Source organism: Anabrus simplex, chromosome 4 (genome assembly GCF_040414725.1).
Source record: "Anabrus simplex isolate iqAnaSimp1 chromosome 4, ASM4041472v1, whole genome shotgun sequence".
NCBI lineage: Eukaryota > Metazoa > Arthropoda > Insecta > Orthoptera > Tettigoniidae > Anabrus > Anabrus simplex.
Window position 1 is genome coordinate 249,337,995 of NC_090268.1, and position 25,107 is coordinate 249,363,101.

The following is a 25,107-nucleotide window of genomic DNA, read 5'->3' on the forward strand; positions in this document are numbered from 1 at the left end:
AATCCTAACCTCTGGCAAATGTTCCTTTTTAGCCCTGTAGGGAAAGTTTGAATAGCATTGTGTTCTTGCCAATATCTCACTCATAGCTGCTGGCTTAGTTCTTTCAAATAATTACGCCTTTGAATGTCAAAGGTAAATAATATAAGAATTAATTCCAGTAATGTTCAAGATGGTAAAAACCGAAGTTATTGGCTACCAGTTGCTTGTGTGTGAAACTGAGGAATGTTCTTTATATTGATCAACTACCTCAACACCACATTTAGTTAAATTATAGAATGTCATGATGTATGGCTTAGAAGCATCTCCGGAATCTGGGTCAATGTCATCACTGTTATGTATGCTGGAAATTAGAATCATGACTGTTTTTCTTTGGAGTATAAGTCACCATAGTTAGGTTTTCTCTGAAGGCAAAGATGTTGGAATTTAGTGGTTTTCCTTTTCCGATAAGTGCAGCAGGGAATCTCCTTTTGTTTTTTCTCAGAGTTCCTACTAATGTTAGATTATGATCTTCCAACAGGGTCTCAGCAAGAGGGATGGAAGTATACCAGTTATCAGTGGTCACTGACCGCCCTGACGGGTGCTATCATCCTCTTTACAACTGCAAGTCCTGAATTATCAGCCCTGAAATGTCCCTCCAGTTGCTTTCCTGCATAAACCTCCACATTAACCATGTAAAATGTTTTTGCTCATGCCAAAGCATACACCAGTTATCATTGGTCAATGACCGCCCTGTACCACTGACGGGTGCTGTCATCCTCTTTACAACTGTGAATTATCAGCCCTGAAAAGTCCGTCCAGTTGCTTTCCTGCATACACCTCCATATTAACCATGTAAAATGATTTTGCACATGCTAAAGAATACACTTTGATGCCGTATTTGGCCGGCTTGATCTTTATATATTGCCTAAAGGCACAGTCCCCTAAATGTCTCTAGCATTCCATCGACGGTCAAATATTCGCTCACAGAGAAGCTGGTCTTGCAGTTCTCAACAACATTTTCGAAAATGTCTCGAATGGGGGGTGAGCTTGTCTAATAATCTTTGCTGGCTGCGTGTTGTAGCATCATCAAATCTTAGGGTTCTTATTAGAAATTTAAATCGTTTTAAGTTCAGGGTAGTTCTGAAAAACTTTATCTCAAACCCATCAGTTCCCCATACACCCGTTAGGTTCAAATGAGATGCACTGTAGACCCCACCAAATACAGAAGGCCAACGAATGCCCCTACCTTACTCCTATTCATGACTCGAGCATCACTTTGCTTTGAATACCCAGGTCGTACTTTTGCAATACATTCGTTAGTAAATCTCACAATGTCGTCCAACACTTCATTCGCAACTAATATTTTCCATGCTTCTATTGGAAAGTTTGGTTTACGATGAGTCACCCCAGGTAAGCATCTCACTGTATTTTGTGCAGGCGTTCTCTTATTCCTATTCTATGAAGGACAGTGGGCAGCCCATGTTATGTTGTCTTTTCCAATGTATTGAGGTCCTTGGCACTCAACTTACTCCTCTTCATTAGCAGATTCCTCTGAACTGGAACTTCCTTCTTGTATTCGTAGCTCGTCTTCCGTGTCATCATCCGATGCAAGTTCGTCAATAGTTTCAACAGCAGGTTCGTCGATAAAACAATTGGTGCCTAACTATTCCTAGATTTTCACTTCTCTTCTCTTCTCTTCTCTTGCCAATTCCTTCTCAACACTTTCCAAAAGTCTTTCGATTTCTCTTTCCCTATTTCTATCCACGATGAGTTGGACTTCAGTTTATACAAAGGTACTACTTTACGCAAAAATAAAACAAAACTGACACATCCTTACTATATTAACAGAAAAATTAAATAAAAACTGATAAACATGCATACGTCATAGGGCGTGCCAGATTTAGACCGGGTCCGTCAAACAATGCACTCAGACTGGAACTGAGGAGCGAGGGGGGTGAATAGTTTACACACACTGATAGTGGATGAGCCCAAAGTAAGGTACTGAGGGGATGGAAGGTTGCGGCCTGCTATGTTAAGAACTATAAACATTTATTTCTGAACCCGATCAAAAAGAATGTGACGCGCCCTCTCCAGGGTTAACGTGCAGGAAGCCAACAATACAGAAATGTTACCTTTAAAACACCCTATAAAGCCCACCGACCTCAGCTAGATTTGAAACCGCGAACTTGTGCTCATAAGACAACAGCTGGCAACCAAGTTGATGGACGAGATTTATCCTGTACTAATTCAAATTGAGAGGCGAGTTGACGGTGACATTTCTCTGATACTTTTATCCATTTATCAACTTCAAAGCTACACAGACAAAGAATATATTAAAACTGGCTCGCATGTTTCCCAAAGCCATCCATTCGGAGTCAAGTTCAGCCTTATGTAATCACAGATATACAAGTAGTCTAGTCGTGTAAAGAAAGCATACGCAAACTGACCAAAAAGAGATCAGTTGTTTGGAGATGTTGTTCAACAGAAGGAAGTGTAATGAATTTATAATGGCTGATGCAAACTTTGTTTTCAGTAATATTATAAGTTATTTAGTACGAGAGATGCATATTATGAAAAAGTGGGTTGTATGTAATTTTAATTGTTTTAATATTTGACAAGTTTGATATTTTAATTGCCATGTATGTAGAAGATTGAGTGTTATGTAATTTTATAATATCATATTTTAATTTTAAATTATTTGGTATAAGGCAATTCATCTTATTTTATATAGAGAATTTGCTGGTGTTCAATATGACTTAAGTATTGCATACGATAAAGTAATGATAGATCTAATCCAAGAAGTGTAAGGTGATTTGTAAGCAGCTGAGGAAGAGAACGAACAATGTTCTTGAAACATGTACAGCATTTAGGAATATAAATAACACAAAATTTAATAGTATTGAATAGGTGGAACTTACATATTTAACAAGTGATTTCAGGGGTGGATAGAAAAGAATGTCGTAAAAGTAGGACTATCACGCAATACCATATGGTTGATAAGAGGGATGGGGAAATTTTTCAAAAGCAATTATGATCAATGTAAAATGGCAAATAAAAATGTAAACAGCTTATGGGATAGGTTTAAAGCAATTGTTGAGGAGTGTGAAAACAGATGTACCTTTAAAAGTGGTAAGGCATGGTAAGGACCCATTATAACAGGAAAATAAACAGATTGAGGAGAAGATGCAGATTAGAAAGAAATAGAGTTAGGAACGGTTGCAGGAGTAAGGAGAGATTGAAGGAGCTCACTAGGAAATTGAATTTAGCAAAAAAATCAGCTAAGGATAACATGATGGCAAACATAATTGGCAGCCATATGAACTTCAGGGAGCAATGGAAGGATATGTATAGATACTTTAAGGCAGGTAAGAGGTTCCAGGGATCATTAATTAATGTTATTTGTTTTACGTCCCACTAACTACTCTTTTACGGTTTTCGGAGACGCCGAGGTGCCGGAATTTAGTCCCGCAGGAGTTCTTTTACGTGCCCGTAAATCTACCGACACGAGGCTGACGTATTTGAGCACCTTCAAATACCACCGGACTAAGCCAGGATCGAACCTGCCAAGTTGGGGTCAGAAGGCCAGCGCCTCAACCGTCTGAGCCACTCAGCCCGGCCAAGGGGGATCATTAACAAACAAGGGGAGTGTACAGGTAGGCCTATATATGTGGATTTACAGAAGGCAAAAGTATTCAGTGAGAAATACAGGTATGTAAAGATAGCTGGATATAAAAATGTCCAGATAGAGGAGGCAACAAATAATAGTGAATTACTGAAATTTACCTATGATAATAAAGATATTTACAAAAAGAAACAAAAGTTGAAAGCCAGAAAAACAGCTGGGATTGATAAGATTTCTGAGAATATATTAAAGGCTATGGGTTGGGATATAGTGCCATATCTGAAATACTTATTTGATTACTGTTTGCCTGAATGAGCAATACCAAATGAATGAAAAGTAGCAATAGTAGCCCCAGTGGACAAAGGAAAGTGTAACAAACATAAAGCAGATAAATACAGGCCAGTCAGCTTGACGTGGTGTTTGTAAGCCCTGGGAAAGCATTCTTTCTGATTATCTTAGACACTAGCTGGAATGATTAAAGGCAGTTCAGATTTAGGAAAAGTTATTCCAGTGAAGCTCAACTTGTAGGATTCCAGCAAAATATAGTAGATATTAGATTCCGGAAGTCAAATTGACTGTATTGCTACTGACCTATCGAAGACTTTGATAGGGTAGATCATGAGAGATTACTGAAGAAAATGAGGGCTACTGGACTAGCCAAAAGTGTGGTCGAACGGGTGAAGACATTTCTAGAAAAAAGAAATCAAGAGAATCAGAGTAGGCAAAGTGTCCTGTAATGATTAACAGGGAGGTCCTGCAAGGCAGTATTACTGGACACTTATGTTTTCTTATATACAGGATCTCTCTTATAAACCCAGACCGAGCACACGATGTTTGTACTCGGCGCTACAGCAGCTGCCTCAGCCCAACTTACATTGCATGCGGCCGCCCTGCTTTAAACATGTATACAATCTTATATGAAATCTTACCTTATAAAAGATTCTGGAAGTGTCATCCTTCATAATGAGGGACTTCATAAACACCATTAGGATTTTCTGCACAACCATAGCAAGAGTTATGACTGTTAACAAGACCATTAAGATGTAACCAGGCCTCATCCAAAAAGAACACAAGCTGTGGGTCGAATAAATGATCATTCATTGATGCAAGATACCACTCTTGTGGCTGGATCAGCAGGTTTTAAACAATGGGCCTGTGTAAACCTGTAAGGTTTGATGTGTAACAGCTTTGTAGCTCTGTGTGCAGAATAAAACCAAAACCCCTACTTGTGCTAATTTTGGGAATGATTTATGGTATTTGGTGACCATTCAAGATTTGCACCAATGCCATCTAGCTTTTCTTCTGTTAAAAATGTTCGTGTGCATGCAGGTTTTTTATTGAGCACTGAGCCAGTAGTTTCAAATTTATTTACAATTATGTGAATCTGTGCTCATGAAGGTGGCACTTCACCAACAAATTGCTGAAAAAATGCATTGCGTACCCGTCGAGCCGATTTGTACGTATGATAACTTTTACATATGAAAATATGGTGTTGCAATTATAACTGTCTCACCATGTTAACAGCTGAGGTTCAGACTGGCTACTGATGCTAGGCCGAATAAGTGCATGCCCCTTGCAAGGTCAAGAATTATGCGCGCATCTCCCGTGCAGCTGCTTAGGTCTCGGAGAGTAGAAAAACGCCACTGATGATCTGGATTTATAAGAGAGACCCTGTATATATATACAGGGCACTAGGAAAGTTTTGCAATGTGCAAAAACGGTTGGCTGGACACCCCTGTTATGGTGAGAGATGAAAAGAGGGGTGAAAACCGGTCTAGAAAACAGCAAGGCGCGACCTTCACACCAGTTGTTACCAAGCAGTGGGACTGAAAGCAAGTTAAGATGTCAGTGTAGTCTAAAGGTGAATATCGTGCAATCATCCGCGACAATTTTGCTCGTGGATTAACTGTTGACCAGTGCCGGGAGGAAATGACTTCTGTGCTGGGGAAAGACTGTCCACATCGGACAACAATTTTCCACTGGTACAAGGAGTTCCAGAGGGGAAATTTTGGGGTTGAAGACGATCCTCGTTCTGGGCGACCATCTGAATCAGCGACTGAGGAAAACATTGAAGCTGTGAGGAAAATGTTGCAGCAAGAGAGGCGGTTGACATATCAGCAGATAGAAGAGACCCTCCACATCCCTGCACCAGCTATTCGTTCAATTCTACATGACCATCTCCATGTTAGAAAGGTTTGTTCCCTTTGGGTGCCCCATTCACTTTCAGAGGAACAAAGGGCATATCGAGTGAAATGGTGCTGAAAAATGCTAAAACAGTTTGAAAATGGGACTTCACGTAACGTCAGTAGCAATGTTAGAGGTGACGAAACTTGGCTTTATTATTACGATGTCCCAACAAAATCCCAGAACAAGGTGTGGCTGTTTGAAGATGAGGATACTCCTGTGACTGTGCGAAAGTCAAGGTCAGTGAAGAAAAGGATGATTGCAGTATTAATCATTAAGCAGAGCATCCTGACTCGGGTTGTGCTAGAAACACAAAGGACAGTTACTGCGAAGTGGTACAGTGAGACTTGTCTGCCTCAGGTCATCCAGGCTCTCAAGCAGCTCCGTCCAAGGTCACGGCTCAACACTTGGCTCTTGCATCACGACAATGCTCCAGCACATCGTGCTAATGTAACAATGGATTTTATTGCCAGATCAGGGTTGACTGTGCTTGATCACCCTCCATACAGTCCTGATCTTGCCCCATGTGACTTCACACTCTTCCCAGAAGTGAAGATGAAGCTGATAGGGCGGCATTTTGCATCCGACGAGGTGCTTCTGGCACCATGGGATCAAGAATGTGAAAATCTAACTGAAGAAAAGTGGCAGAGTTGGTTCAGTGACTGGTTTCGACATTTGGAGAAGTGTATTGAGTGTGCTGGAAATTATTTTGAAAAAGTCTAAAGTGTTCACTTACATTGCAATACTTTCCTAGTGCCCTTTGTATATATATTTTACTTGCGTATTAGACCCTCTTTCCCCCCCACTTTTGCAGCCCAAGAAAGTAAGGGGGGTCTAATATGCGATAGCCTCAAATTTTCTGCAGTAAACACACGGCTTCTAGGCTATAAATTATACATGTAAACATTCTACGCTATTCTTTAAAAAAATTCATTAAAGTCTCTGAGTTATAATGGCTATTTTCGTTGGAAGGCAGTATTTCTAAATGTAAAGAGACAACAGATGGTGAACACGACTTTTAGGCCTACATATAAAATAAATATAGTCAGTTTTGGTTACTTATATCACGTCATTCGTTTCATCTCATTAATTCCTCTGATTATGTTGACATCAGGAAGGGCATACGGTCATAAAAACTTGCTTCGAAGATTCGTCTCACTTCATACTCGACCCCGTATAGAAAAGAGAATTGTATTATCATATTATGCAATATTGATACAAAAGATCTTAAAAGGCCAGTCATTTGTCTCTGTCAGTGGAGCAGTAGACCTACCACACAGTAAACATGAGTAAACCTAATCACTGCTTTCATTTGAATTATCATCTTATGCCGCCAACTTCCCTGCCACCAGCATGTCGTCATTACAAATGACATCATCTTCACTGCCATCTCGTCAGCCACCCAGCCATGCATCGAGAGCATTCGAGGTCCTGACTGTAAAGTCCAAAGAGTGAAAATCTATTCTGAAATGGTTTCTAGAGATGGTTCTGATATTCTCAGTTGGTGTATGTGTAGCAGAAGCCACTCCTTCCGAATAAAGCTATGCTTTGGTAGAAAGCGTGCCAAACCACATGCTGATAACTAGTGTATGTTACAAGCTGTTGTTCTGAATGTAATACATAGTGACTGGAAGCGTTCTTTGGATAACTGCTGCTGTTGAAAGCCAAAACCTTATTTTTAAGTATGTTTCATGCTTGTTCTCCACATTTATCACATCAGGATTTACGTAAACAGCTGTAAATGAGATAAGAGAAACTGCAATGTTTAGGGTAGGTATGCCCACAGTGCCAAAGTCCCACAACGGGAAGATTAAAAATAAATAATAGGAAAGTTTGCCGCATTTAGGATATCTACAGGTGTGGCGGTAATGCATTTTATAATCATGATGTTTAATTTCGTACGATCGTTATCTCCATTTTTAAAAATTAATGCATACCATAGTATGTTGTTTGGTGTCTCCGAAAATCGTTGAGTGGGGACGTAAAATTATTATTATTATTATTATTATTTATGTGGTACGTTGGCGAATAAAACAATCGTTATGATTGGATTGTTTTTATCACGTTTTAAACCTACTTCTCTCAACAACAACAACAAAAAACTATACTGGCCCGAGTTACGAGATATTCAATGATCCCTTTGTTAATGATCTTGCCTGCTATATTAATAGCAACAACCGTGAATATTTCTTAACTGAAGTTAACTAGTTTCCTTATCCTGAGGTGGTGCAGCTCTATTTAGACAAACTCCAAGTGGAAGGAAGTTAAATTTACCATTTTTACCGCTCAACCTTCCTGCCATTCGTAAATCTCTGGCAATAGGGGTACCGGGAATCGAACTCAGGTTCCTGAGAATGGCAGCTAATTGTGCTAACCCTTACACTGGTGGACATTTCTTAACTATGAAACAAAGATGTACCGCATGACTTCAACACGTGTTTTCATTATGTGGGTTGTACAGACAAAACTATTCACAAATTTGTGTGATGTCATCAGAGCTGCAGTAAGGCTTGTACCCACTTCAAAGCGGAATTGTTGTTCATGGGGGGGGTCTTGTATGTGAGATCTATTTTTTCATTTTCTTAGTCTCGAAAAGCCAAGGGGGGTCTAATACACGAGTAAATACGGTATATATGAGCAAAGAACTGGAATGACAGGTAAGGCTATTTGTGGATGATGTTATACTGTAAATAGTAGAAAACGAGTTGCTGGATTGTGAACGACTGCAGGGGGATCTAGACAATGTTGTGAGATGGACAGTTGATAATGGTATGATGGTAAATGGAATGAAAAGTCAAACTTAAGTTTCGCCAGGAGATAAAGTCCTCTCAGTTTTAATTACTGTGTCTGTGTCGAAGGAGTGATAGTACCTCATGGGGAACACTGTAAATACCTGGCAGTTAATATAAGGAATGATCTTCATTGGGATAATCACATTAATGAGGTTAAGAAAGGTTACAGACCTCTTCAAAGGGTTATGAGAGTATTTAGGGATTGTAGTAAAGGTGTATAGGAAACAGCATATAAGCTCTGTTAAGGCCCCAATTGGAGTATGGTTCCAGTGTATGGGACCCACACCAGGACTACTTGATATGAGAATTGGAAGAGATCCCAAGAAAGCAGCACGATTTGTTCTGGGTGATTTCCAACAAAGGAGTATTGTTACAAAAATATTGAAAACTTTGGGCTGGGAAAACTTGGGAGTAAGGAGACGAGATGCTTGACTGTGTGGTATGTTTTGAGCTCTCGGTGAAGAGATGGCATGGAATGACAGTAGAGCGGAGCTTTTAAAAATAAAAAAGACAATAATATGAAGATAATGTTGGAATTCAAAGACAACAAAATGGGGCAAATATTCTTTTATAAGCTGAGGAGGAAGAGATTGGAATACATTATCAAGGGAAATATTCAATAAATTAACAAGTTCTTTGAACTTAAAACAGGAACTTAAAAACAGGTGCAATGAGAAAATGCAGTATGAAAATTAGCCTTTCCAAGAGTAAAGTGGCATCAATAGGTACTGTGAGTAACTTTGGAAAATTGAATGTTACGTTGGGAATACAAAACTGGAAATGGCAGATATTTTCAAGTAATTAGGATGTATTATGGAAGTGAAAGCTGGGTGGACTCAGGATATCTTATTCATATGTCAGAAGTAACAAACGTGAAAGTAGCAAGAATGACTGCTTGTACAAACATGTGGAAATCCTGGCAGGAGGGTACTCTGAATGAGGGGATAAAGGGTAAGTTAGGAATGAACTCTATTAATGAAGCAGAACGCATTATCCAGCTTTGGTGGCAGGGTTATGTGAGGCAAATAGTAGATGGTACGGTAGGTTACCAACGAGAATAATGGAATGAGCCATGGAAGGCAAGATAAGTAAAGGGAGACCAAAGACAACAATGGTTAGACTCAGTTTCTAATGATTTAAAGGTAAGAGGTATAGAACTAAATGAGGCCACAGAACTAGTTACAAATAGAGGATTGTGGCAGCATTTGTACATTCACACGGGCTTGCAGACTGAATGCTGGAAGGCATGCCAGTCTATAATGAAGACACATGTATGTATTGAAACTGTTCAGTACATTATCTCGTGAATAATTGATGTCATTTCAATATTTCCTTGGAAGTTATCTGGAATATTTGTATCATATGGACAGCGTACCGGGTACGATCGTGCAGCTGAGCCGAGATCCGAGGATGGTAAGCCACTGAATAAAGCCACAAATACCGGGCTTGGCAGCAAGATAGAATAGTAAGGATGTACAAGAGAGGGCATGTAAGTATCTGGTAAGTCCCCAATTAGAGTATGGTTCCAGTGTATGGGAGAGAAAGGGGAGGCACATGGAGTTGTAGTCTGTCTTTAACATTTGCAGCGATCCAACTCAGAGGATGATTTTCCGTACTTTCTGCTAGATTTTACATGTACCAACACACAATTTTGGTGCGCAAGTAATAGGGCATTTACATACAAGATCTCATTAAATTGAGCAGAATTTATACAATCCAGAAGTATGAAAATTGGGTTTAACTGAATGTCATTAATGAAGTCAACCTGAGCATAGGAATTTTCCACTACACCAGATGTCTATGAGGGAAGAACTGCCTGCGAAGGGGATTCCCCGTCCAAGAAGTCTTGACTACAGAACACTTTTAAAATTTCAAGATTTATGGCTTTGATTGTGAAAGAACCCACAATCGGATTTGAATGGCAAGTAGCGGAAGAAAAGCTACTACGTGAATATTCATCCATCTCTGAACTCCTATTATCAATGGAGCAAATGTTTGAGAAGGCAGAGTCAACCCCCACTCAGGCAAAAAAAACAAAACAGCAGAGACCTATATAAGAGAGACCACCCCAACGGGAATTATCAGTTATTCATTGTATTAAATCATTCATGGTGTTCACTTTATATATTGTATTCAGTGTGCTCAGTGCATTTGTTGCTTGTAATCATTCAGTCATTGCAAGTTATGAATCTCATTCCGTATTGACGGTTATCACTTTACAAAAGAAAATATTTATAAAATCCTCCTATCAATACAAGTCAAATCATCTGTTAGATGAAGCAAAGTCTATACATGTTTCAGCCTAATCTCAAGGCCATCTTCAGTAGTAAAACAATGATTACATAATATATAAACAAATTAAAAATCATAATGATGTGAAGTGACAGTGATCATGATTAGTGAGTTAAAAACACATTGAGATACAAAGTCCTCTCGTCTAATAGATCTTGCTGACTGTTAAATAAAAACACTATGCTGAGGAGTGTAGTGAGACCGTCAATACTACGAATAAAACGTGTATAACCTCTGTAATGAGAAAAAAGGAATATATGAGTGGATGAAGAACAAGTTAAAAATGATGTACAAAAAGAAAACTCATATGACTTACTTGTAACTAAAAGTTGTCGTCTCGAATGGAGATGACCTTGTCGGTCTCAAGTCACATTGACAACTAAGCCTGTGTGTGGCTTACTGTGTATCTGTGTCGATGTGGTTGGGAGGGGTAATGGAGGGGGAGGGGCAGGGAAGGAGGGACGTTGTGATTCGCGGAAAGAGGGTGTCGATGGAAGGGCGGGTCTTGTTCTAGAATGTCGGTAGTGAAACTCTTTTTTATTAATGAACTGTTCGCAGATGAGCAGGACAAAGGTTTCCAATAAAATATTTATCTTTTTGTTGATTTCATTTAAGTTATAGACGGGATTGTTATATTGGTCGATATCTATATATATATAGTCTCTAGTATATTAAGTAAGGGACCTTTCTGTTCATAATGCAGGATCTTTAAATCTTGATCAATTGTTGTGTATTTATGAGTTTTCTCTCTACAATGTTCGCTCATGGCTGAGTAGCGATTATACTTTAGGGCATTAAGATGTTCGGAGTATCTTACATTGAAACTGTGGCCTGTTTGCCCAATATACGTTGAAAGACATGACTGGCATTTTAATTTGTATATTCCAGAGTTAGAAAATTTTTTGCTGTTGACAGTATGAGAATTAAAAAACATTTTTGTATTGGTGTGAAAGGTCTTGAAAGCTACTTTTAACTTGTGTTTTTTAAAGATGTTTGAAATAGGATATATATTATTATTATTAAAGGTAAATGTGGTGAACTTCTCTTTATGGGAAGATTGTTTTTCTAAGGTGGTCTTGGGTTTATTTCTAAATTAATTGAGAATTTTATTCACGAAAGCTTTACTGAAACCATTACCTTCGGCTATTGCATAAATGGTGTTGATTTCCTTTTTAAAATTCTTACGGGATAAAGGAACATTAAGAGCTCTGAAAATCATACTATTGTAAGCTGTCTTCTTCTGTGTCCCTGGGTGTAGAGAAGTTTGGTGGATTGTGTTTATTGTGTGAGTGGGCTTCCTGTAAATATTAAAAGAAATGGTTTTATTCTGATTGCGAGTAATAGTTAAATCGAGATAATTAAAGGAATTGTTGTTCTTGGATTCTATCGTAAACTTTATGTGTGGATCCAGGTTATTAAGTAATTCAAGAATGGTGTTGCTGTCAGTAATGTGAGAATCCAGGATAATAAAAGTATCATCCACATACCGAGTCCAATGTTTGATCCCATTAATTTTACGTATAATGTGAGTGTATTCGAGGAAATCTACGTAAATATCAGCGAGGATTCCCGAGGCCGGTGACCCCCATAGGAAGCTCCTTCTGTTGGTATATGATATTAAAAGTAAAGAAGCCATTATTTAATGTAAACTTGAGGATCTGAATAAACTCTTCTATCTCCCCTATAGTCAATTTACTGAATTTGGAAAGACTGTTTTTTACTATTTCGATGGTTTTATTGATGGGTACATTCGCGTACATATTTACTATGTCAAAGGAGTGAAGGGTGTAATGTTTCGGTAACGTGAGATTTTTTATTCTATTGCAGAATTCCAGGGAATTTTTAACTGACGTGTTAGTTTAAAAGGAATAATGAGTTTTAAGAAAATTGTGAATAAATTGGGATATTTTGTACGTCGGACTACTTTTGAAGTTAATAACGGGCCTTATGGGGACATCCACCTTGTGAATCTTCGGTAACGCTTTCGCCGTAGGTAACTTGGGATTAATGATGATCAATTGTGATTTTTCTACGTCATTAAACAAAAATAAAAAGTTCTTAATTAAAGCTTTCAGCTCTCTTTGTATTCTATCAGTAGGATCTTTTTTTTACTGCGTTAAAGTTATTGTTAGTAAAGAAGAATTGTGCTTTATTTACGTAGTCACTTTTCTCCATAACTACAGTAGCATTACCTATATCTGCTTTAGTTACTATTAAATCGTTATCTTAAATTTTCTTTTTGAGATTGCGTATGCTGGTGACTTGTTCTTTATTGGGTTTGCCAGAACCGGTATGTTTCTGATCGAAAGATGAAAGTAACTTTCGCTTAACTTCATATCTAACCTCGTTTTGAACGTCTGTAGGTAACCTATTAACCGCTAATTCAGATTCAGCCAATGTAATGATTAAATCGTCGTGGTTGAAGGACGTGTCCCAGTTATGTTTTGGTCCCTTATTTAATATCTTGAGGTCCTTAGGATCAAGGTCAACTTGACTGAGGTTCACTACCGGCAGATGAAAAACGTTCGATTCCGCGTGATTCTGCGTGTTTGGGGTATTGTGGGAAGCTTTTATTAAGTTATTCCACTTCTTGTCAAGAGTGCTTTGTTTTTTCGATAAAACCTTATCGAGTCTATTGGTGACGTGAGCCTGAAAAGAAGTCCATTCCAGAGGACATAATAAGGTCGAAACTTCTAAATGAGTGTCGTAAAGATTATTATTAAGAAGAGCTTTTTTCTTTTGAAGGAATTTAATTTCCTCTCTTATCCAAATTTTATCTGTTTTTCGTTGAGTCGCGCGGGTTTTAGCCGTGTCTCTATGAGTTTTCTTAGTAAATTTTAAGACATTAGGTGTGACGTCATTAGTTCAGCATTTTCTTAAAAAACATAAATCTTTACATAATTTGGCAACCTTTATCTTCAAATTACAATATAGGTTTGCTTTCTTACTAGCCTGGATGGCGTTACCATTGCAAGTTATGAATCTCATTCCGTAGTGACGGTTATCACTTTACAAAAGAAAATATTTATAAAATCCTCCTATCAATACAAGTCAAGTCATCTGTTAGATGAAGCAAAGTCTTTGTACCTCAATGTGTTTTTAACTCACTAATCATGAACACTGTCACTTCACATCATTACGATTTTTAATTTGTTTGTATATTATGTAATCATTGTTTTACTACTGAAGATGGCCTTGAGATTAGGCTGAAACATGTATAGACTTTGCTTGGTGTGGATTACCAATTCGCGCGTGTGTGTGTGTGTGTGTGTGTGTGTGTGTGTGTGTGTGTGTGTGTGTGTGTGTAGGTGTAGGGACAGGCGTGCAGTTAATAATCAATGAAGATGAATAATTGATTTTTGGAGTAGAATGAGGTGGCAAGTACTCTATTGAAACTCCATTTCCTCTTGTACTATCAATGACACTGATGTTGTGCACATGGGAGTAAAGTCCTTCTAACACTAAATCCATTGGATCTTCTTTCGATAGTTTCATGTTACGCACAAAAAGGTGAACCCATTGTTCAAAGAGTTCTGCAGTAATCTATCCTGAGTCATTAACAGCTCTTACGTTTAGTACGATTACATTTTTTCTAGCCCTGAAAATTGTCGTCATCCTTAGTAAAAGGAACGCGATATCCAACTCAGGTAAGAGCCCTCGCCACAGGTGGCAGATCTGGGAAGTTGCATAATTACATGTTACAAATCTCATGATTGGTCTGTATTGAAATGTACATTAATTCAACAATGATACAAAAGTTTATTGAGATCCACCTATTCAATACACATTCGGTTCTTAAAAATTAAAATTTACATCTTGTCATCCTAATTTAACGGCACATGTTTCGCCCATTGTATGGGCATCATCAGCCGTAATCTCATGCCTAAGAGACAGAGATCAGGATCCTGATTACTCTAGTCAAAACGTTACATAGAGAAACATACGTGTTGTAAAAATGAGGAAAACTTGTTGCGAGTTCCTAAATGACAATTTACACAATTAAAACATCTTTAAAAATATGTACGAGTAAAATGAGTAATGTTGGTGCAATCTTACATTAAAATCCTTAAAACTTTTTTTTTTTAAGTAGCCAACCTGTCCTTATTTACTTGAATGGTAAGAAAGTCTATGGCTAAAATTATGGCATTGAGGTACAAGATCAAAATGAATGAATATGGTTAAATGCAACTCAAATTGAAGTCGTAGAATGGTTACAATGAACCTTAAGTGGCTTAATCATTTAAATGATGATGATACTTGTTGTTTTAAGGGGCCTAACATCAAAGGTCATCGGCCTGCTTAATCATTTAAAGAAGACATTAAATATTCTTGTAGAAAGCTTATAATATTATCATAGAGTATACAGCTGTGTGACTGATGGAGTTGTTCCTGTTGTTATTAAACCTGTATTTGTAAAGCGAGTCCACAGTCTTCTTATTTTTGTTGAAAAAATGATAAAAGGTTCACGGCTGAGTGTTGTCGTGTGTGTCTTTAACACGTTGGGTGCCACGTGAGTTGGCATGACGCCATATGGCAGCACAGATGAGTTTCGGGTAATGCGCTGTAGAAAATCAGCTGTGACATCTATCCGCGTAAAATTGGTACTACGTGAAGTGCAAACTACAGGGTCTATTCCAGCTATGTATTGCTACTATGTGCCACCATATGGCGCCACAGTATTCTTCCAAAAACACTGAGTGGCCAGTGATCATTCTCACAAGTGAAAGAGCTCCAGGCCTTGTTTTTTCCTTGTTTAGGTGCGAATTATCATTCGGTTTTTATAGCTGTGCAAAAATATAAAGAAATGGCAGATATCGGTAATATTCTTGGTAGAAATGGTGACTTACCAAGAAGAGAATTAGCAAATTGGATATTTGTGAATTACTTATGGATTGTGATGGAGAGAAAGATGTAAGTGTTAATGACAGTGAATATAATGCTAGTGACGATGAGTGCACTGACATCATGATGGAGGTATCGAGTGATGTTGAAGACAGTGGCGATACTGATAGTGACATTATAGGTGGGGACGATGCTGGTGAAAATGGTGTACACAATCATGTGAACAATGATGACTGAGATCCTTGTGTAGGGACACAGAAAGGTTTTCTGTTTACAAGCCAGGAGCATCTAAATCTTCAAATTGATAATTATTCAGCCACAGGAGCATGCGCATCAGGAATTTTGAATCGGTCTGCAAGTAACCCTAAAAACATAAAGAGCAGACCGATGGCCACATGACTCTTTTAGGCGCCTTCTACGACAGGCAGGAATTACGTGTGGATGTATTCAACCCTTCCCATCCACAGGTGGTTCAACGGATGGTACCAAACCACAATCCGCGTCCTGGTCGCCCCTTTTCAGTTGCCTCTTACGAATGGCAGAGAATATAGGGGGTGTATTGTTCATCTGCGTCCCCCACCCACAGGGGGTAAAAATATGAAATGTAATATAAGGACTTGTTTTGCGTTTCAGCAGGTTTTCATAAATATTGTGTTAGTTTGAATACCAGTGGAATACTATTGAAATTCATGCCTGGCACCAGTGGAACAGTGTGCTACAATCGGCTTGGCACTCAACGTGTTAATAGCTGATGCGACTGTTTCCTCGTTGTGCTAATAGTCAAATGGGAACGCTCATGCTTGATGCTGGCTATTGCTTGAATGTTGAGAACGACTATTGATGGATGTCTGGTGAAGAATCTGTAATGAGAGGAGGGTAAAAGACATTGAGTCTAAAGAACAGACGGCTATATTTGGCAAGAAACGCTGTGTACACATTTACTTACCTTCTCGATTTTTGTGGTATGAACTAGTTACCTTTGCAGCATCAGAACAAGTGACACTTGCATTTCTTGTATTGTATCTGTGTGGAATTGAGGGAGGAGGAGGGGGGGGGGTGCAGGACAGGAGATGGGCGGAGCGTTAAGCTTACGCACTGTTGGCTGTGGAAGGTTAGTAGGGGCGGACACGGAGGGAGTTACCTTCATGGAATGGTAGGAGCTTTTGTGAATGTTATTTTAAAATTTTTAAGAATTTTATTTTGATTTAAATTTAGTGATTGTAACAAGTTGAGTAAAATCTCGTATAAGGGATTTTTTACTTCTAGAAAAGTCATTAGATAATGTTGATTGGACCAAGCTATTTGAGATTCTGAAGGTGATTGGGATCAGATACCGAGAACGAAGAATTATCTACAATCTGTATAAAAATCAGTCTGCAGTGATAAGAATCGAGGGCTTTGAAAAAGAAGCAGCAATCCAGAAAGGAGTGAGGCAAGGCTGCAGTCTGTCCCCCCTCCTTTTCAATGTTTACATAGAACAAGCAGTAAAGGAAATCAAGGAGGAATTTGGAAAGGGAATCACAATCCAATGAGAGGAAATCAAAACCTTGAGATTTGCTGATTATATTCTTATTTTATCTGAGACTGCAGAGGATCTCGAGAAGCTGCTGAACGGTATGGACGAAGCCTTGGGTAAGGAGTACAAGATGAAAATAAATAAGTCGAAAACAAAAAAAATGGCGTGCAGTCGAATGAAGGCAGGTGATGCAGGAAATATTAGATTAGGAAAGGAAGTGGGTGAATATCGTTACTTGGGTAGTAAAATAACTAACGATGGCAGAAGTAAGGAGGACATAAGTTGCAGACTAGCACAAGCAAGGAAGAGCTTTCTTAAGAAAAGAAATTTGCTCACTTCAAACATTGATATAGGAATTAGTATTCTTCTCGCCTAAGGGTTTTGCTTCGAATTCTGGAATAAAGTTCTTTGAAATGCTGATCCAAGAATTCTATTTTGTCAGCGTAAGCTTCAGTTCTGGAATCCTAAGTGACCGGTTTTCATTCTACCTCAAAAATGGTCTTCAGTATTTATTTGACTTTCAAATAATTTTTCCATCTCCTTCATTTGCTGTTGTAGTTTATTTGATGCCTCCATGTTCAATAAATACACTATCACAATAAAATATTCACTCTACCACAGAACGAGACCAAACAAGGTAATGAAGAAAAATAATGGTTAGGTGGATCGCTGACTCAATTGCGTTCCATCTTCAGCATTACGTCAAGGTGGTGTGAGAACACGAACTTGAGTGACATTTCCATATGCGCGGGGAGGTTCATCGGGCGACAAGTTGCACCACTAGTCGCCCACGGCTAATAGCGGCCTAACATTGCTCCAACATTACTCATTTTACTCGTACATATTTTTAAACAAGTTTTAATTGTGTAAATTGTCATTTAGGAACTCACAACAAGTTTTCCTCATTTTTACAACACATGTTTCTCTACGTAACATTTTGACTAGAGTAATCAGGATCCTGATAATTATCTTTTAAGCATGAGATTACGGCTGATGATGCCCATACAATGGGCAAAATATGTCCTGTTAAATTAGTATGACAAGATGTAAATCTTAATTTTTAAGAACCCAATGTGTATTGAATAGATGGATCTCAATAAACTTTTGTATCACTTGTTGAATTAACAGATAGATCTTACAGCGACGATGGGATAGGAAAGGCCTAGGAGTGTGAAGGAAGCAGCTGTGGCATTAAGGTACAGCCCCAGCATTTGCCTGGTGTGAAAACGGGAAACCACGGAAAACCACCTTCAGGGCTGCCAACAGTGGGGTTCTGATTGATGCTTGTTGTTTTAAGGGGCCTAACATCGAAGGTCATCGGCCCAACAGTGGGGTTCGAACCCACTATCTTCCGGATGCAAGCTCACAGCTGTGCACCTCTAACTGCACGGCCAACTTGCCCGGTAAAGTTTATTCCATCGTGGTCAGTGGATCTAGATTTTATTTCAGTGAAGACGCTCCTAATATCACGTGGGGTCAAGTAAGAGAATGAGAACTGCTCTCCATTATGACTTATTTTTGAGGATGTTCTGTCAAAAACTGTTGCCCGAGTCTGTTCATCCATTGTAATGGTTTATGAGCTAAAATATGAGTTCAGGCCATCTAACGGTACATTGCAGTTATTGTCATTTGTCTTGTTTGTTCTTAAACCCATTCTGTGAAGGGATTTTGAAACCTGAATAGAACTGTAAGTATTCACAATGTTGCAAGAGTGGTGTATTTTAGTGTTTGCAATTAACTGTACTGTTTTGGGCCATTTTTTTTTACAATTTACTTTATGTCACACCAACACAGATAGGTCTTATGATGATGATGACAAAAGGAAAGGGCAAGGAGTGGGAAAGAAGAAGCCGTAGCCTTAAATAAGGTACAGCTCCCAGCATTTGCCTGGTGTGAAAATGGGAAAACACGGAAAGCCGACAGTGGGGTTTGAACCCACACTATTTCCCAAATGCAAGCTCACAGGTGCATGCCACTAACTGCATGGCCAACTCGTTCAGTGGTCTTTTTTTTGTATTTTGCAAAACTATCCGATAGGATATTTCATGTAATGTGTACAGATTGCTTCTCTGATTTCCATCTGGTCACATACTTCTTGGAAAAGCCATGGGTTTGAAGTTCGTTTTATCTTAGCAGTACAAAGAGGTGCATGTCTGCCATCTAAAGCCTGGAGAAGCTTGTTAGAGTGGTTTAGTTTATTGTCAATGTCATTTAAATATTAAATGTTGTGATTCCAGCCAGCCATGCTAGACCTCCAGAACAAAGAGAAGGAATACCTTTCAACTTCCTCTTTCCTGGGTTTTACCTTGGATAGTGAGCCAAGATTTTGTGCATTAATTAGTTATATTGGTGCATGTGCCTTGTCAATATTGTACCAAATCAATTGTGTAGTAAAAGATTTAAGATTTCATTAATTATAAATTCAAGAATAGATATTACATGTTTCGAGAATATACTGATCAGCTATACAGGTAAAAATCACATATTTGTGCAATGGCCTTACAGTAAATAACAGGAGGGGGTCTTAAAATTTAAAACTGTGAAGATGTACAATAATACAGATTAAAAGTTGGATCATAATGTCTTGGATCATGTTTCCAATCTTGTCCTGTTCATATAAAATCTACATTGTAATTTTGCCCTTCTGAGCAGTAGCATTTAAAAATTTAGCCTTCACTGGATGTGGGAGGAGCTTTCACTGAGCATTTAAAGGCCAGCATACCTGTGCACTGAACTGTTTTATGATATACCTTTGTTAATTTCCAACCAATTTTGATTATACTACATATAGTGTGTGTAGTCTCATCATTGAATTGAGGTAATGGATTCAAATTTGTCTGAAGATATGAATCAAATAAGGGGCATGACAATGATACAATTTTTCGAGAGTAAGACTTAAAATTTAGTTTGTTTACTATTCCCATCAACATGAAGAGGGCTAAGGTATCATACCATACATCCCACTTTCATTAACAGGAATCAATTCCCTTACCCTAGATCAAAATGGAAATAACATTCCTCGGGTCTTTATGGACCACTAAGTGTAATGATTTGTTTTCATTACACTCAGCAGGACAAGTACAAGTGAAAAAAAAAATGTTTGAAAGACTTTACTAGTTGCAGGGCATTTAGAGCTAAACTTTGGGGTGAAAAGACCTTACAAAATGTTTATTTCTTACATAATTATCCAATCAGCCCAATAAAAATTACATGCAGCATTACCACATCTAGCAAGAAGAGTGTCTGAAACAACAGTCTCTTCTGTATCATTTCAGCCTCATCACGGTCTAATTTAGCAATATCAGCACCACTGTCATCAGAATCATTGCTAAAGTTATAACTACTACCCTCAGAATCACTAAAACACAAATTTAATATGCCTTGTATAGCATCGCTAGAAAAATCATCCTTGTTTATCAACGCCATTGTGGGAAAAGTACACGAGCGAATAGTCGAATTTCACACATCGATAACGAGGTGAAAAATTGAAGGGGACACACATGCAAAATTGCACTTTATTTAAATAATTATTGTAACTCTCAGAGTTTTAACGATAATGTTATAGAATTTGATATGCATGGTTATCAGTGTCCTGGGCATATGAGTGTTAATTTTTGTGGTGATCACTTAAACGGTTCGAATGCTAGGAATATTTGAACTTTCTGAAACATGTACCCTTAAAATGTACCTTGTTTAGAAAACCATCAAATTCTAAGTCACCAAATTTGGCACGGAATATCTAAAGAATAATTTGAAGATATATGTGAAACGAATGTTTGATATCTTATTTACTTTTATTTTCTATAAAGTTCAAATTCTAAGCAATTCAAATTTGACGGACTAAATTTAGAAAAAAAGATAGTGACTTGTTGCCCTATAAAATCCAAAATATTTTCTTAATTTTTTTTTTCTTTTCCCAGGAAGTTATTTATAATTATGGTTTATAGAAGCATGCCAAGTTTCATCACTGTATCTTGAAAACTGTAGTAGGAATGGTACATTAAACTTACAAAACTGTAAGTTATGGAAAACTTGAATCAAAGATATGAGATTGTTTATGTTGTTTTACCATTCATCTACTGAATTAGTGCAGACCTTATCCATATTTCTCAGTTTCCTCTTCCTCCTCCAGCTGTTTCCTCTTTGAATTTTTCCTTTGATGAGCCTTAGTTTTCAATTTCATCATTGTGGATAGCAATTCGCCTGTCATCTATGTCCTTAATATTGACACTGTGAAAGCTCCTGGCTGCAATCCTAGTCTCTTCAAAGTCTTTATCCTCCCTACATTTCCATTGTTAAACACTAAACAAGCATCATATGCTGCTATTTTCACCACATTTGAAGAGACAAATACCGTTTTGGGATATCTCTTTCATATAAGGGAGTTGAAACTTTCGTTAGGATTCTGGGTTCTGCCATGCATACATTTCCGTAACAAATCTGGATTGGCCAGAACCCTAAAGAGGTAGGTTTTACTACATTCATGACAGCTTCAGGTAGATTATGCTTGTGGGAATAGGTAGTGCCAGCTTGCTCAGCTTGTTTGAATTTACAACATGAAATATTACATAGGTTATGAATAGGATTTTGGTCAGCTGACAGTTTGTGAAAATAAATGGCCCAAACAGCTCTTTGCATGTCCTTCACTCTTATAACCTTCCCATAATATACCTGCAAAGTATGTATTTCTTTATCAGTAAGCCTATTAGCACCCACCAGAGGCTTGCCATCTTCAAGTATTTGACCCCTGAGTCCCTTCTTCAATTTTAAAAGTCTTCCCCCATTCTCTTCTGAATATGTCCAACACATTCTAACTTTTCAATCTTACAATCTGGGCCACAAGGTTCACATTCTAAGACAGTTTTCAATGAACTGGAGTCACTATCACCAACATATTCACATACTTGACCCCATATTTTTCAACACTTCTTTGAAAAATAAGTTTCATCCCAGTTGGCTCCATTCCACCACTGGAACCTGAGTAATTTGCACAGCACACATTTTTATATGCACTTTGCCATTTCCTCTCTTCTTCTACACTGTCACATTTTTGCTAAGGGCACAAACACCACAGAACTTGCTCATCACTTGCAGATCAAGTATTTTGCCAGTGTGACTGATGAAACACCATAAAGTGATGTGTGTCCACACATCCATGTACCATCGCAAGAAACACACAAGTCAGTAACTGAAACATCAGATTCAGTTGCTTCCAGATCACTGTTTAGGTTCACAGTTTCCTGCACTGATGATGTCAGATTATCCTCACATTCTTTCTCAAGGGTACCCACGAGTTCTCTGTTTGTACGCGTGTACCTTGCAGCGTGGAGCCCCCATGAATCGATAAATATATGAAACGAAAGAATGAAGCTTTACCTAGATGGTTGTGAAGAGACTTCAGACAAAGTTTGAAGGAAACTCGCAAGATGGAACGACAATGCAGATGTGGCGCAATGCATGTCATACATGTCACTCCACAGCAGCAGACGGCTACTGCACGACATGTGCTACACGTCACTCCACGCTCTCCGGTTAATAATTCTGCAGTTACTGTGGTGCACTATCTTGGTTTGGCATTGAATGTGTCCTTCTTGTAGCGAAAACACACTTGTCCCAGATCTCTTATCTATGTCCTTAGATCTAATAAGCTGTAAAATAAGCTAATGTCAATACGTCCCCAACTGAAGACGAATAAAACCAGTCATGTTCTGTAAGAAGACTCTGTAAGAAGAAAATGTTTTGCGCACGGAGCCCCCGTTACACTTGACGTGTTGCAATCGCACCAATATATCATTTTTCATTCTTCTTACAGAATAGTTGGGAGTGTCTTTTTCATCATAGCCCTAATCCCTGTGTGTCTATCAGACAGAAAAAATTTTACTGGTATTTTTTGACCTTTTCAAAAGTACTGTTTCACAAACACCTGGGATGATTAGAGAAAAGTTTTAAGAACATATCTTAAGCATAAGCATATTATATTTTAATTTTACACACCTCAGCTGTTATTCTCAACAAATATTCACATTATCAAAATATTACAGATATAAAAATAATAGGAAATATGCTTACCTTCAAAATGAAACTAGGTGCCTAAAATACTATAAAACATTTTTTGGTGATTTTGTCAGCTTCCTCCTGCAACAGAAATCATCCATGCAAGAAATTAATTTACTAATGAAGTGACCATCAATTCAACATGCTGTATTTACTTGATTCTGAAGTGCATGTTTTTCAACCAAATTCAGTTTCATAAATAGTGAGTGTTTGCGAGTTCATTTTATGTAGGGTCCAATCTCAGGAATCACCCTACTATGCATTAGAATCAATGGAATATGTTTACCATCCTGTCATGCAATTAGTCACTGAGAGAAATAATAATAATAATAATAATAATAATAATAATAATAATAATAATAATAATAATAATAATAATAATAATAATAATAATAATAATAATAATTATTATTATTATTATTTATTTACAGAGTTTACGCCCACATTGGAGCACTTAAATCAGACTACAACAAATTTGTCTTCCTTTTCTTCTCCCAAAAAGTCTTGAGTCTGGTTGACCTGGCTGCCCTCTCCGCATCCGTTATAACATATTGTTTCCTCTGTACAGTGGTCAGAGGAAGCCTGATGCATTTATTCTTCAAAATACTTTTCTCGCCTCTGTTTTCTATGGTTTGCATGGTAATATTCAACTCCTCCAAATCACTTTGAACTTCTTTAAACCAATTGTTTTTTGATTTACTATTCCAAAAGTAATTAAATAATTGTTTTAAAACTCTGTTATCACTTAGTCGAAATATATGACAAAAAAAGGCAATTCTTCTTTTTCTCATCGTGTGTGTGATGGACTCACTTTCCCGATAGATAACCTCATTCGGCAACAATCTCCACTCACTGTCCATCCACCTGATCTTTCTTGTTTATGATCGCCCTGAGTATCCTTCGATCAACTCGTAAGCGTTCTGTTGTTGATCTAGTATCGAGTTTAAATAATGTTTCACAAGCATAAGTTGCTTCTGGTTTAATAACAGAGTTATAATGCCTAAATTTAGCATTAATCGAAAGACATTTCTTTTTGTATATAGGCCAAGTTATCCGTTGTGCCTGCTTCAGTTTATATATTCTGCTCTCTATTGATGGTTTTTCATTGCAATTCCAAGTGAGATTTTCACCCAAATATTTAAATGTACTTACAATTTCAATTCGTTTATTATTATTTAATAATAGCTCTGAATTTAAAGTTCTGAAAGTAGGCATTATTTTTGTTTTATCATACGAAATTTGCAATCCAACTTTTTTCGCTACATTTGCAAGTTCTTCCAATTGAACTTTAGCCTCTTCGAAACCATTTGCCAGTATCGCAAGATCGTCCACGAATGCCAAGCAATTTAGTTTGATATTTTTTCCAATTTTGACTTTTGGAGGACATACCTTAGTCCACTCTCGCATAACCTTTTCCAATACACAATTGAACAATAATGGCGAAAGTCCATCTCCCTGGCGGAGGTCTGTTGTAATTGCAAATGATTTAGATAACTCATTTCTGAATCTAACTTTAGATTGAGTATTCTTAAGAGTCAAACCAATCAGGCTAATAAGTTTGGAATGTAGACCAAATTCCTGAAGGACATTCAACAGTGATTCACGATGTATACTATCATACGCCTTTTGAAAATCAACAAACGTAATAACTAAATTTATGTTTCTAGATCTATGATGTTTCATAATCCATTTTAAACTGATGATTTGGTCAGGGGAGCTTCTTCCTGGACGAAATCCACCTTGATATTCCCCTAGTTCACAGTCAAGATGACCCTGTATTCTGTTATAGATAATCTTAGATAAAATCTTATATGTAATATCGAATA

At 37.8% G+C, this 25,107-nt stretch overlaps 1 protein-coding gene across 2 annotated transcripts in view; it reads right to left on the reverse strand.

Annotated features, from left to right (window-relative positions):
* The window catches only part of JMJD6 (Bifunctional arginine demethylase and lysyl-hydroxylase PSR), a 193,076-nt gene that overhangs the window by 24,993 nt on the left and 142,976 nt on the right, over nucleotides 1-25,107 (reverse strand). The window contains exon 8 of one of the 2 annotated variants that reach the window (XM_067146429.2): nucleotides 23,297-23,362. In XM_067146429.2, the coding sequence (XP_067002530.2) occupies nucleotides 23,326-23,362 (37 nt within the window). In that variant the 3' untranslated portion in view covers nucleotides 23,297-23,325. Of the gene's footprint in view, nucleotides 1-23,296; nucleotides 23,365-25,107 lie in introns of both variants that reach the window. The other variant, XM_068227229.1, reaches the window with a different exon arrangement.